Source organism: Orcinus orca, chromosome 8 (genome assembly GCF_937001465.1).
Source record: "Orcinus orca chromosome 8, mOrcOrc1.1, whole genome shotgun sequence".
Lineage (NCBI taxonomy): Eukaryota > Metazoa > Chordata > Mammalia > Artiodactyla > Delphinidae > Orcinus > Orcinus orca.
Genome location: NC_064566.1, coordinates 48883869 through 48899092, shown reverse-complemented (window position 1 = coordinate 48899092; position 15224 = coordinate 48883869). Strand labels below are relative to the sequence as shown.

Sequence of the window (15224 nt, the reverse complement as noted above, 5' to 3'; positions counted from 1 at the left end):
GTTTTAGGGAGTATTTCCTTTGTGCACTGGGTATGGATTATATGACACAAGATGGGTATAACTTCTGTGTTCCTGGGCACTGATTGAAGAATGTGTGTATATATCAGGATGGAGGTAGGAAATTGAAATAATTTCCATATTTGGGAGCCATGACTCAAAGAGGCCCAGTTTCTTGGCTTGGGCTCAGCCTGGGATTATGTTTCAGTCTCTGGGACTGATAGAAAAGCACAGTGGTTATCTTCTCAATAGGCAGACCATACCTTCTTCATCCTGACCACAAGGATTTCAGGTGCTTCTGTGACTTCTTCCCTTCTTTCCTCCCACCCTTCTGGAGGCACTGATCTCCCTAAATTGCTGGCCTTCAGTAGCAAATCACATATCTTCCCCTCTCCCTTGGCTTTCTTGCTAATCTACTAAACATGTTTAGGTGTCCTTGATAGTAGGGAGTTTCTTTTAATCCCTTAGGGGAATCAGTGAACGAGGATGGGGGTTGGGTGTGAAGGAGAGTAATAGGAGACATTGTGAAGACTCTGTCACCACCCCCCCAGGGGTCTCGCCCCCCCCCCCACGTAGACTCACTTAACTTCCAGCTCTTGAAATTTGTTAGGTCAAAAACGTTCACATTGAAGAATTATAGGTAGAGAACAATGTACGCTCATTTGAGGCAGAAGGAAGAACACTGAAGTACGACTTATAAGGTTAAAGTCCTGGAAATATCATAAAGTGACATACTGCATTACCTCTCTGGATTTTGTTTCCTCTTCCGTATAATGAGAAACTACAATAGCAGTGATGTTGCAAAGCTTAAACCCTATGAATGTTCTTTGTAGACTTCAAAGTGTTGTAAATATGCAAGAAATGATCATATTCATGGTTGTCTCACTGTACAGCTTTAGGAAACATTGTCCACACCATGGTCCACGTGAATGGTGCTCCCGTATTGTGCAGTGCATCACCAGTTTTGCCACATGTGGCTGTCCTGACTTATTGTTATTAAAACAACTCTTTGTCTCTTAATAAAGTGTTTTCACAAAGCTTCAGACAAGTTGACATTTATTTTCCTGTGCTGGTGTCTGATTTACAAATGATGTTCAAATTTACAAATGAAATTCAAAGACAGCACAACCTTGCCAAGAAATTCCTTTAGACATGGTAGATAACTGTATTAGGAAAAGAGACATTGTGGGGTTGGAATTAGATGCAATAGACATTAGGATCACTAGCTTTAATATTTGGGTAAGTTACTTAGCCTACTGCACCTCAGTAATTTTTGGAAACTCTAAGTGCTGTAAAAAGGAGATATAATGTAGCTCTGGTTGGGTGGTTGTGGGGATTAAATAGGATAATAGGTGTGAAAACACATGGAAAATAGAAAGTAATCAATACACATTGGTGGCAATGGTTTTAATAATAAAACTGATAAAATGAGATATGTTTATTGCATTACAGGGAATTTTCAAAGCACAGCAGACTTCACCTTTCATAACAACCTGTTGTGTCAAGGCCAGGAGCTAGTCCCTTATCCAGGTTGCAGTATCACTGGCTTTAGATTAACTCATGGCCTTCTTTCTCAGGAGATCTTGGGAAATCTCTGTTCCTCCAGAATCTCTTTACTTGGATAACTGGGGGTGACTGGGGTAATTGTTGCTTGTTGGAAAAGTCGGCTAATTGCCAGACTAAATTAAGGACTTCCCCTAGGCTCCCGCAGAGTCTGTTTCCCTCTGTCATAAAACTTAAAGCTTTGCATTCCAACTGGATGTTTATCCCTCTGTCATAGAGCTTAAATAGTTTTATGATAGCTGTCTGTTTATCTTCCATCATAGAACTGAAATATCCATATACATAGTTGTCTGTCTCCCTTGAGGACAACACTAGTTTTCTTTGTCTCTGGGGCCTGACATATAATGTGCTCAATGGCTCTTTGGCTGGGACCCCTTGGAGAGAAGGAGAGGGTGAGTGAGTTCCGGTTTACTTAAGATAAATAAATTGACTTATCCCTCCCCAGCTCTCCCATTCCCCACCCCATCCATGCTCATCTCTTTTTCCTGTCTCTATAAATTATAGTCCTTAGTTTGACCTGTGCTACTTTATAAAGTCAACTAAGTACTTTCCCCACCCATTAATGATCAATTATGATCTAAACCCAACATTATACTATAGATAATATTTGGTTAATTATTCCCCACTATGGAGGCAGGATCCTTCTGTAATCTCTACTCAACGCCCTGTGAATCTTGAAGTTTTCCAGTCTGGCTGGTGGAAACAGTCACTCTCCTTGGCCCTGTGTGAACACTGGGTGGTGGTGCTACCTCTCATCTTTCCAGGTGGCTCTGTCCCAGCTTTAGGTAGCTTGTTCACGTGCATGTGGGCTCAGTACTCAGCTGGAATCTTGCAGAGGGTCCTCTACATGTCTCTGGAGTTCTTTCTCTGTGTAGATCTCTCACCTCCAATACCTGGTCTTCAAACTCTAGCTAGCTGGAACTTCCTGGACTCTCAGCTCCACGGCCCTAACTTAAGGTGTCCTCTGGATTCTGCCTGGGTTCTCCTACCCTGGCCTGCAGCAGGGAACCTCTCTCAAAGCAGTAAGTTGGGGAAACCCCAGGTTCACCTCATTTGTTTCCCAGGCTGCAGGGCTCATTGTCCTTCATTGCCTGATATCCAGTATCTTGCAAAGTATTGTTTTATGTATATTGTCCATTTTAGGTTCCTTCAGGTAGATGTTACTTCCTGTTATTCTGTCTTGGCCAGAAGTAGAAGTCCCTGGGGTATCACTTTTTAAGTCTTCACATCGTCTAAGTCTATGGGAGGTTGAAGGAGGCAGCAGAGATGGCTCCAGGGTGATGGCAGTGAGTGTCAGGCTGCAGGTTTACAGGTACTTGGAGATCAGGTAATCACTAGTTTTGATGCGGTCTGAGTCGGAATGACCTGATTTGACATTGTCTAATTTTACATAGTTTAAATCAGCATGCACTGTGTTGTGAATTTAAACTTGTAGTTGTGAAACTGATGAGTAAAACATAAGGAGAAACCAACTAAAATTTACTTTGCTTTATTAATAGACTTTTTAAAAACATTTAAATATGCGAGGTATTTCGTTTCACATTCAAACTGTTCTCTAGCTCTCTAAAATGTCCTCTCACTATTTTTGCCCTTAAGAGAAAAACAGATGTCTTATATGGCTGGGGTTGGAGGTAAGGGAGGGTTAAGGAAACCATGTCCTCCTTCCTCAACAAGAAGTTCAGGAACTCAAGGCCAGGGAGTGGAAGGCAGAGGCATGGTCCCCAGGGATCCCGGTTATGCATTAGCTAGAGACAGTCCCCAGAGCCTGGGGGACAAAGAAGATGCAGCCCTAGAGCTCTGGGGAAAAGCAGGTGGGTCCATTGGGATCCAGGCCCAGCAAGGACCCAAGTGGCACCACCAATGGAAAGAAGGTCAGGGAAAGCTTCAGGAAGGCGATGAGTTGGCACTTAATCTTGGGGTTCCCCTGAAAGTACACCCTGCTTTTCCTCTGGCTGAGTTTGATAAGCCTGGTAAGAAACTTGGAGAAAACTCCTCACAAAGGCCATGGCCACACACATGAGTTTCTTCTAGCTTTTCCTCACTCATTCACTCTGTCTAACTTCACATGGGAACTGGCAGAAATATCCCAGCTGGCACAGGGCCCATCTGGGGAGGATTCTAGAGACCCCTCTACCCACTGCCCCTCCTTCCCCGTACTCCAAGCACACCTTCCCAGAACACAGAAGCCAAGAAGGACACCAGTCCCACAGTTGGCTACAAGTGGTACCTGCTGATAGACCCTCTGGCAGCACCCTGCCCCCTGGCAGGGAGAAGCCAAAGGAGGGAGGAGGTATGACAGAATAAAAAAGCCTGATGTGGGAGGCTCAAAGGAGGGGGCGGAGACAGAGAGGGCAGCTCTTCAGTGCAGCCTGCCAGACTGCTTCTGGAAGAGTCCTGGAGAAAAGGGCACACGTTCCTTCAGCGCAGTTGAGGTGAATGCAGGAGACTGGGGGTGAGTCTGGGTGTGTGGGTTTCTTGCAGCTAGGGGTCCCTCATTAGCCCTGCTGAGTGAATGAGAAACCAGGCCTGGAAGAACCAGAAGTCCAGGGGTAGGACCGGGGATGTAAAGGAGGTCCCTGACTCAAAGGACAGACAGACTTAGCAATTTCTATGTTCGTGTGGTGAAGGGAAGCATGGGTGGTGTTGGATGCTTCCTCGGCAGTTTTCAAGAAATTTTCTAGTGATCGGTTTACTGGGGTGCCCATGTAGAGCCTGGCGGGAATTGGCCTAAATGAAAGTGATGGCGGCAGAGAACAGATGGGGCTGGGACTGAGCTAGAGTTTGATTGGGGTTCAGTGTGAGAACACAGCCAGTCCCACTCAGGTCATTAGTGTGGTCAAACCTCACTTTGTGATCAGGGGTCAGACCATAGCTCTGTTTGGGTTGTGGGCTCTGAATGGGGTCCAGGCTCACGTTGTACTTTGCATCAGGAGTCAGGCTGTGGCTGAGACGGAGACTTAGCAATCTTCCCGGGGCTCTGATCCTGACCCTGTCTGTGTCTAGGATCAGGGTTCAGTCTTCAGCCCATTTAAAAAGTGGATTTTGTGTCCATACTGCGACTGCCCCTGCCTTGCACTCGTTTAACCTCCCACCCCCCTCTTCCCACTGAACCACTTGCAGCTTTTCAAACAGCGTGTGTTCTCTTTCTCTCTGGGTCTTTGCGTTCGCCAGAATGCACTTTTGAAAACAAATTAGGTCAGGTCTATTGCTTAAATTCCCCCAAGTCACTCAGAATTAAATCAAAGCTCCTTGCCATGTCCTGCAAGCCCCTACACGATCTGGCCCCTGCCCTCCTCTCTGACCTCATCTCTTACAACTCTCCTGTGCTCTTGATACATGGGCCACCTTGACCTTCTTCCTTCTGGGAACCCCCAAAGCAGAAGACCTTTTTCTCTTGCCTCCTCTGCCTGAAACACTCTTTGCCTAGATCTTAGAATGGCTGGTGTTTTCTCATGACCCAGCTCTCAGCTCATATATCACTGCCTCAGAGAGGCCTTCACTGACCTGCTTCTCACATAAGGGTGCCTCGCCTCTGTCCTTTTCTACCCATCACTCTGTCTTATCTTCAGTGCACTTATCTTTACCTGAAATGTTCTTGCTTATTTCTTTACCTTCTGTTATGGCTCTCCTTGTGCTTGAGCTCCATGAGAGCAGTGATCTTTGCTGTTTTATCTACTGTTTTATCTCCAGTTTGGGGCACACAGTAGGCGCTCAATGTGTTTTGTCATCTCACTGAATGCTGCTGTCCCCATGCCCCCAACCCTGCCAGCTTAACTGTGACTGGCCCTGCAAGTCTTGGCTCAGATGTCACCTCCTCAGGGAAGCCCTCTGAGCCTGATGACTTGGTGAGCTATTGTCTGCTTTGTTCCCGAGGCTCTTGTACTTACCCCTGTCCTAGCATTTATCACACACAACATGTTATGATAGCTGCATATTTGTCTTAATGTCTCCCCACCACTGGAGGGCTGAACCATGACTTGTTTACTCTGTATTTCAGTATCTCCAGCGCTTAGCACGGAGTCCGGCGTAGTCATTCAGTCAATAATTTTGGGAAAAAAAAAAGAAATCAGTGTACCAATCAAAGTCCCAGATCAGGCTTTTCCACCGCATGTAGGCAACACTCAGAGAAGCCTAGAAGGGCCCTGATAACTAGGTCAAACTTTGAAGGTGTGTGGGAATCTTATTGGCTCTGGTTCTACCTGGGAAATGGATCAGCAGGGCCCTGGACCCCTGGAGCTTGCCTGGGGGTGATTTTGGAGGGCCAGGCTGACTTGAGTGAGGAGAGTGGGAGTGGGAACCTCACACTGCTTTTTGTGAGTCAGAAATTGCAATCTCTCATCTTTCCAATCTCCTCGTGGCCATTCTAAAAAGAATGGCCAAGGCCCTATAAGGGTTCATCTGCATTATCAAATCCAAGCAAGGTATGAGGGACAGAAGATGCAGATGATTTGGGGTGGATATGATTCTGGAGCCAGCACCCTCATGGAGTGTTAAGAGAAGGGCTCCCTCTCCATGAACTGAGTGATGAGCTCTGATCATCCTTGCCAGCCACAGCATCACCCTTGATGTCTGCCTTCCCTCTCTGGGCCTGGGAGTAAGAGCCAGAGGTTCCCAGGTATTCCTGGGCTTCCCTCCAAGGACATTTTCTTCCAGGTGCTCCCATAGAGGCTGGCAGGGGCACAAGAGGCCCCTACCCCACTGCTCTCGGCATGGAACATTCTGTGTGTTTAGCCACTGAACCTAAGTGGGGAGACCTGGTCAGGTGTCCTGAGTCTTAGAGAGGCCTTCTGGACCAAATTTTGCATTCTTTGGAGATTAACATTGAAATAATCCTTAAAAACCATTGGTTTATTCAAAAGGAAACTGGGAAAGGGGCAGGGCAGCAGCTTGGCCTATTGGAAAGCACATGGATTTGAAGCTGAGAGCTCTAACTAACCCTTAACATCCTTATCTGTCAAATGGGATTAATGTTACCTGCCTGACAGGTTGATGAGAGGCCTCTATTGTTTGAGAAGAAAGTACTCAGTAGAGGATAAACCTTTTTACTTTCCACTGTGGGCCCTTCCCAAGTCACAGCCCAAGGAGTTGAGGCTGAAAAGCGGAGAGCACCCAAGTCCCAGTCCAGGAGGGTCCTCTTTACTGCCCTCTTGGTTTCCCTTCCAAGAGTCTAGCTGGGCCAGGTGTCCTACTTACCAAGCCCTTCTTCTACCCTGCCTCTTGGGCAGATTTTATTTGTTTTCAGAAGTTGCAACACAAAGCCGGTTAAAGGGAAAATATACAGGTGTTGGAATTGAACAGTCTAGGTCAAATATCTCTTTTACCGGTCAGCTACTAAACCCTGGGAATATTATTTAACTTCTTGGGGACTCAGTTTTTACACCTATAATGTAGAAATGATACATAGAAGTCCTATTATGCAGAATTGCTCCTGGGTTAGATAATATTTATATAGTGTCTGGCATTCTGTAGGTATTCAGTGATTTCTGTTATAATCCTAAAAACAATAGAATCAATGCTGGCAGTGACCTCATTGTTCTTATGGGTCTGTATCCCTGACTGCTTTTCCACACGTGTCTGAGATGGAAGGCATTCAGAGAGCTCTGGGAAAGAATGTGAGGATGGGCTGGTATGGGGGCTGTGAGGGCACTGGGGGACAGAGTCCTAGAGGCTGGGGGAAGGAATGGGGAGGATTGAAGGCCTCGACGTAGATTTCTATTCTGTATCACTGGAGGCTCCTGAAGCCCCGTCCTCAAGAAAGGTCTAAGATGTTCTTCACAGTTCTCCAATAAACTTCCTGAGACTTGCTAAAATAGTGTGACTTTTCAGAGAAAATCTCAAGCACAGGGCTACTCCCTGGGGGTTAAGACAGTGCAGGCTTTCTAATAAAGAAAAAGACCCCTCTCTTTGTTTATTTTTCCTTGATTATGTTTTGTTTTCAAAATAGAGTGATTTAGCTCCAGTTTCCTTCAGAGCTTCCAAACGTTATCTGGGTGTGTGCTATGGTTCTAATTGCTAAAAGCTGCTCAGGCTGGTAGTCAGCTGGCAGGACTGTGGGAGATTAGGGTGCTTCAGGGCTGAACAGTCTGAAGGGTGATGCTTGGGTCCTCCGGTTGGCTCCCCTCTCTATTCCTTCATTTCTCTCCCGCTGCCGCCTTCTGAGGTCCATCCTGATTTGACCTCCAGTGAGAACTGCCCACTTCGTGCTGTGGAGGTGCCTCCCTTTCAGGCCAGCTGAATCTCAGGGCTTCAACTTTGTGTTTCAGTATCTTCATCTCAGTGCTTAGTCTTTGCCATTGTGAGAGACTGGCTGCTAGTTAGTGTGTGTGTGTGTATAAGTGTGTGCTTGAGGCGAAGTGGCAGTTAAGGTGACAGATGGAAGGGGGATAAAAAGTTTTTGGAAACTTCAGACATTTTCAGAGACTTATTCCCCATTTTTATGGAAATATGAAAAAAAGTGCTTTGTACCCTGTGATGCTGTTTTATGACATCTTTTGACATTCCTGACCTCATTAATTTTGCAGCAACACAATGAGGTTATTAATGTCCTCTGCGTTTACTTAGACCCGAGACTCTCATTTCTAGTCCCAGGGTTCTGCTCAACACGTCACTTTACCCTCCTAGGTAATAGGGTTGAATGTGCCAACCCATGATTCTTCCGCAGTATGTTTCCTAAAGCAGCACATTTTTATCCTGGAAATTGCCCAGCTTTACCTTCTCTGTCCATGTAAAATTTCTGGATGGTATTAATATCTGACCCTCTGGAGCACTAGAGCCTTTTTGCTAATGTCTCCAATCAGGGATCCTAGGTCACCCCCTCTCTTGGGCACAGACTATGCTGCATGCCCACTTTGCATTTATTTAGAGCCAAGACTTTGCACTTGCCCTGTTCTCCACATGCCCATTCTCATGCCCTCTGGCTCCCTGGGTAAGAAAGGTCTTTTCTGTTTGACTCTAAAGTTTCTTGTTCTGAACTTATGACCACCATGCCCTAACCTTCCGAACAGTCTTCATTTCTTCTCAAAAATCTCTATAGTTCAGACAAATGGCAGTCTTTCTTACCCCTTGGCTGTGCTACCCTTGTTAGACACTTATTGAGGAATTCTTCTTTTGATAAAACTCCTTTTATAATATAATGTTTATTTTCAACCAACAGTAACTAAACACTAATTAATCAATATGATAGGGTCCCTGACATTAAGGAATTAATAATTTAGTGGGAAATAAACATAGCAATAATTCCAGTTCAGGATGGTAAATGCATAAAAAGAGACCTAAACAAATTTCTTTGGGAGTCCAGAGCAGGAAACATTTAATCATACCCAAGGGAAAGAGACTTAAGAAAATGCATAGGAAAGAGACAGTAAACCAGGATGTGGAAGATAAGATTTTGCCCAGTAGGAACTTAAGGAGGGAGATCTGGGAGGGCCATGACAAAGGGAAGAGAAGTAAAAAAGACAAGTAGACACAGAGGCATGGGATCAATGTTACATTTATGAAATGGCATGTATTCCAGCGTGCCTGGAGCATAGGGACCATGGTGAGGAGTGGTGAGAGAGAAACTAGGGCCGAATGCTGAAAGACAGAGCTTTGTCCCACCTTAGTAGTTTAGTCTTTATTTCAGAATTAATTTGGAGCTTACAAAGGTATTTTTTAAACAATAAATGGTGACCTGATTTCATGTGGGTAGAAGATTATTGGGCTTGTGCCAATGACAAAGTTAACACTAGGGTCATGGCCATGAGAATCAGGGTATTTAGCTCATGTGTCTGTTTAGGCCACCTTAAGAGAAAAAAAGAAACACTACAGGAAAACAGTTAACAACAACAGATATAATTTTTTGCATATTTACTTTGTTCCAGGCATTGTGTTAAAAGCATTACACTCATCTCATTTAACCCTCACCTTGACTTCTATTAGGCAGTGACTGTTATCCTCATTTTAACAATAAAGAAACTGAGGCTTAGAAAGGTTAAATGATTTGCCCCAGATCACACAGCTAACAAAGTTGTTGACTGGGATTCGAATCCAGGATCGATTTCAGAGCTCATACTCTTACCATTAAGCTATACAATACTGCCTCTGGAAGACTTTGATCTTCAGACATGGAGAGTTTGATGTGCTTGAGAGACAACTCAGTGGACTCTTTTAGTGACTAGAATTATGGATCTGATCACAAAAGATAATTCAGGCCTTCCCAAGTAGATCTGGGAATCAATAGTTTATACGTAAATAATGGGTTTACTGAAGGAGATGAGATGGCCCGGGGAGAGTGTATATAGAGAGAAGAGATCTGAGGATAAAATTCTGAGAGCATTATCATTTAAAAGTACGCTTAAGGGTCAAGTGGAGGAGGCTGAAGACCCAGAAAGAACCAAGAACTAGTAATCAGAGAGAGATGAGGAGAAGCAGAAGGAACAAGGAGAAATTTTAAGAAGGAAGGAACTGATCACAGTGTCATATGCTACGGAGAGGTCAGTACAGAAGATTTAAGTGACACGGAAGACTTTGGCCTCTTAGCCTGAAGTTCTTGGTTAAGCATGGCTCCTTATATCTTCTCCCTCCAGTTGTTTAAACTCTGTCACTCTCTGTTCTAAAACTCATGCTCCCAGTGTCTTCTCCTTTGTGTCTGAGGGAACCTCTGGGTGACAGCTCAACAGTGGAACAAAGACCATCAACACATCCTGAGCCCAGTGAATGGTGTAAGCCCCTCCTGATGCTGCCCATGAGTTCTTCTGTGCATTCAGCTGCTGTCTGGTAGCCCATGCAGAAGCCCCTACCCCAGTTGTCAAGGGTCAGATCTTAAGAACCTAACCCTTCTTTTTTTCTTACCAAGATAAAATTATCTTAAATATACCCTAGCGATAAGTGCCACTATTTTCCTAATGGGAAGAGGACAGCTATATATATATATATATATATATATATATATATATAGAGAGAGAGAGAGAGAGAGAGAGAGAGAGAGAGAGAGAGAATACATACACATATATAGTGTGTGTAACTACAATTATATAATCTAATAAATAGTAGGAGCATGTGAATATTTGTGAATGGAGGAAAGGAAAAAAGGGAGGATGTTAGTTAACTCTGTAGTTGTTTCAACAGAGAGATATGATCTGAGAAAACTCAAATCTGACATTTCCCACCTCAGCAATCTGTACTTATATCCATCACTTTAATAGCCAGATTCAAGGATATTGGAACCCTGGTATAGGATTGATTGTTCCTCCAGTGCTTTTAATGCCATCATCTTTCAGGTTTAGTCCTCTGTGTCAGTCCCACTCTCAAGCCTTGTGGGTCCCCTAGAAACAGAGCTTGAGGTAGAAATTCTTGTTTAAAGGGTATATTGTCATGAGAAGATGAGTGAGGGAAATAAGATAGAGCAGGGAAAGAAAATTATGTGAGGCTGTGGTCTCAGTTGGAGACCAGCTTCAGCTTTGGTTCCTCAAGAAGCTCTGAAGCACACATTACATCGCAGCTTTGGTCCCACCTGAAGACAAGAAGGCTGGCCTTTTGTATCTTTGTGTTAGGCACTCATTGACTTCTAGATGTGCTCTGGTGGGGATAACATAACTTCCTGGGTGAAGTGCCTCTCATTTGATCAAGGAAAATTTTCTCTAGAAAGGGAGAACTCTGAGCCTTTAGTACTCAACACCCACTGCAAATGGGATATAGATGCATTGACTTGGTGAAGGGAATCCGAGTGGGACACCATTGGCATTCATTGCAGTCATTGCTCCTTTTATGACATAATCTGGGCAGTCTGAACAAGTGTAAGACTTTGGGTGGACATTTGGGCAAGAGTGAAATGTAGAGTTAGAGTTCAGGATGAAGTTAGTGTCTTTTTTTTTAAATTAAATTAAGGGTTATCATAATAAAATAGGTGTATGAAGTTTTACATTAAGTTTTAAATAACAACTAAAGTTAAGTCTTAGGTTATTGTTAAAGTTAGGGTTAAGGCTAGAATTGGTGAGATCAGTAGGATTAGTGATAAGGTTAGATTTCAGCATTAATCTATGTTACTAGAGTATTGCTACATTGGACTGGGATTAGTCTTAAAGATAGTCCAATGATATAATTAGAATTACAGTGGGTATTAAGCATAGGGGAGCATAAGGTAGGATAAGATAGAAGTGATGGGAATTTTTATCATCTAAGTCTGATGTGTACTTAGTCAATAACCTATCCTTGGTGAACTAAAAGATTTAAAATGCTTAGAATTTTTACTTTAGTATTTCATTTGTTTTCAGAATTAACTTCAGAGGTGGGGTTAGTAAGAAAGACTGGATGAATGCTCATTTGGGCCTTGAGTTATGAAGGATGGTTAGGCTGAGTTTAGAATAGAATCAGAGTTTGGATAGGCAATGAAGTTAGAGTTCTGGTCAGAGAACAGGACATCAGGGTGGAGGAAAAGAAAAATAGCAGTGGAATTCTGGAGGATCTGACAATGGCTTATCTTTGTATTCCAGCCTCTACCCGCCTGGCATTGGTCTCAGCTCAGCGTCTTCACTATGGTGGATCCCAGTGGCAACGAATCCAGTGCCACATATTTCATTCTAATAGGCCTGCCAGGATTGGAAGAAGCTCAGTTCTGGTTGGCCTTCCCATTGTGCTCCCTCTACTTTATCGCTGTGCTAGGTAACTTGACAATCATCTACATTGTGTGGACGGAGCATAGCCTACACGAACCCATGTATATCTTTCTTTGCATGCTTTCTGGCCTTGATGTCCTCATCTCCACCTCATCCATGCCCAAAATGATGGCCATCTTCTGGTTCAATTCCACTACCATACAGTTTGATGCTTGTCTGCTACAGATGTTTGCCATCCACTCCTTATCTGGCATGGAGTCCACGGTGCTGCTGGCCATGGCCTTTGACCGCTATGTGGCAATCTGCCACCCACTACGCCATGCCACTGTGCTAACATTGCCTCGTGTTACCAAGATTGGCATGGCTGCTGTGGTACGGGGTGTTGCACTTATGGCACCCCTGCCTTTCTTCATCAAACATCTGCCCTTCTGCCGCTCCAATATCCTTTCCCATTCCTACTGCCTACACCAAGATGTCATGAAGCTGGCCTGTGCTGACATCCGTGTCAATATCATCTATGGCCTCATTGTCATCATCTCTGCCATTGGCCTGGACTCACTTCTCATCTCCTTGTCGTATCTGCTTATCCTCAAGACTGTGTTGGGCTTGACACATGAAGCCCAGGCAAAGGCATTTGGTACTTGTGTCTCTCATGTGTGTGCTGTTTTCATATTCTATGTACCTTTCATTGGGTTGTCTATGGTGCACCGGTTTGACAAGCGGCATGACTCCCTCCTGCCTGTCATCATGGCCAACACCTATCTGCTTGTTCCTCCCGTGCTCAACCCTATTGTGTATGGAGTGAAGACAAAGGAGATCCGGCAACGTATCCTTCGTCTTTTGCATGTGACCACCCACACTTCGGATCCCTAGGTGTCAGGAATCAAACTTCTTTTTCACAGGAGCTCCTTCAATTCAGATTTTAATATCAACATTTTGGAAGACAGTATTAGGAAAAAAATTCTTAATGAAAGCACAACTGATCCTTCAAAGATGAAACTGATTGGAGAATCTCCATCTGAGTAGGGGCAGCAGAACTGTATACTCCCAATCCTTATTTTTAAATATTATTTTACCCTTTAGTTCTTTGAGGTAGTTGTGGTTGGAGGATTATTACTTCCCACTTAACCATTCAGTCCAATTCTCAAGTCCAAAAAATTCATATGGTTGCTTGCACTGATAGTTTATAGCATTCTGAGATAAGGGTGATATTTCTAAAAGACATTTACCAAAGGCTTAGGCAAGGCAAAAATAAAATAAATACGAGAATATAATACAATTAGATAATCTGGCTTAAAACCATGATTTCCTCTTCAGAATGCCCTACCATTTTGGATCTTAGGAAAGGAGACATACCTGGATTTCCCTCTTCAAAATGACCACAGAGAAAAAAATAATTTCTCTTCTTCTGAGTAGCAATCCTTAAGAAAAGATTGAAAGTAAATTCACAAAAGATTATATTTATCTACATTAATGAAAGATGATATACTGTATCCTGAGCATTTTCATAGACTGTGAAAATTTTTCCTTCATTTCCAATTTTCTTATCAACCTTTTGATTTAGGCAGGAATATGATTAGTTACCCCCATTGTACCAGTGGGAGAACTGATGTTCAATGAGATCACGCAGGCTCAAAAAAAATTGTCTTTTGATGCCCAATCCCATATTGTGAGGAGGGAATGTTAGACTAGTGGGATAGTGAGTTAGACATTCCAGAGTCTTGCATTTTCTAGGGGAGGTATTTAAGCTCCTTTCTCACTCATCCAGTATTGTATTTAGGAATTTCCTGTTAATGTTGCTGATGGCTTTAATCTCAATAGTTCCTGGCCTATTTGCCATTGTACTTGTGTAGTAGCAACAGGAGTATGTTTGGGTAATTCCCAAACAGTGGCTAGTTTGGGAAATAGTATAATTAACAGTAGGGACATTCACTGGATATCTGGAGAGACACTACATGGAGAAATGCAGCTGAGAAAACCTAGAAGCTCATGGCAGAAAGAGCAGGGTTGGTTATAGACCAGGGAGTCAAGAGCAGGAAGTATTGTGAGACTGAGTAGGGCCAGTGGCCTGGGTGGCTAGCCAGGAAGCAAGGCTTAATCAAACATAGGTGCACAGAAAGTAAATAGAGTATATAAGTGAACACCATGTATTCCCAGGGCTCTGAGCTACCCTTCAGGGAATGCCCACAGCATCAAAGCTCAGAGATCAAGACCATAGGAGAGCTCAGTAAAGACTGCATCCCTGTTAGCTGTACTTAGCATGAGTATGGTTCCAGAGGCCCACCCAGGAGCCCTACAAGCCAAGCACAGCACTCCCAGAAGAAGCAGAATGGGAAGGAGGGGTGTGGGCACTATAGGAGTACAGTAGGAATGAATGGCAGAGGAATGAGATCTCCATCCAAAAGAGAGGTAGGTAAGTGTGAGAAGCAGGTAGTATAGTAGAGAGCATGGCACATGGCCGGCCAGACTTTTCCAGCTATAGCTAGTAGCACAGGACTACTTGGTACAGAGGATATGGAAAGAGCATATCTAATTTCTTGGACTGGAATCCAGAAGATGAGAATTGTGAGCAGTATGGAATCTGCTATGCCCAGGTGAGTGATGGCCAGCAGAACATGGGACATAAACTAGAGTCAGTGCTGGCTTTGGTCACTTTGAACTGTTTGGAGGGTCATCCCAGTTCCTGATAGTGCCTTGACATTGAAATTGAAAGAAAGAAACAGAATGAAAGAGAGAGAAGAGGGAGAAAGAGACAGATTTTTTTTCATATTAGGAAACCAGTATATGATCACTGTAAACAAAAATCTTAGACACTCTGAAAATATAAAAGAAATAAAAATATAATAAAAACTCCAATAAACTTGTCACCTTAAAAAAATTATTGTTGGCGTTTTGGTGTTTATTCTTCCAGATTTTTAATAAGTGTTTGTGTACATGCTTCTGTATGCACATATGATGAATGTGTGTATCTGTATTTTATTGTCTGAAATCCCATTGGAGACATAGATAGGTGGATAATAAAGAGATAAATCAGACAGACACATACAGTTTTCTTTTCCTGGGGATGCTGCC

At 43.6% G+C, this 15224-nt stretch overlaps 1 protein-coding gene across 1 annotated transcript; it reads left to right on the top strand.

The window, feature by feature from the left end:
* Window positions 1-11900: 11900 nt before the first annotated feature.
* LOC101275291 (olfactory receptor 51E1) lies at window positions 11901-14997 on the top strand. The gene has a single exon (XM_049712847.1). The coding sequence runs from the start codon at window positions 12072-12074 to the stop codon at window positions 13023-13025; it is 954 nt and encodes a 317-aa protein (XP_049568804.1). The 5' UTR covers window positions 11901-12071; the 3' UTR covers window positions 13026-14997.
* The last annotated feature ends 227 nt before the right edge of the window (window positions 14998-15224 follow it).

Bases quoted from the DNA above. Each gene is read 5' to 3' on its own strand.
- LOC101275291 (XM_049712847.1), top strand. From the start codon at position 12,072: ATGGTGGATCCCAGTGGCAACGAATCCAGTGCCACATATTTCATTCTA.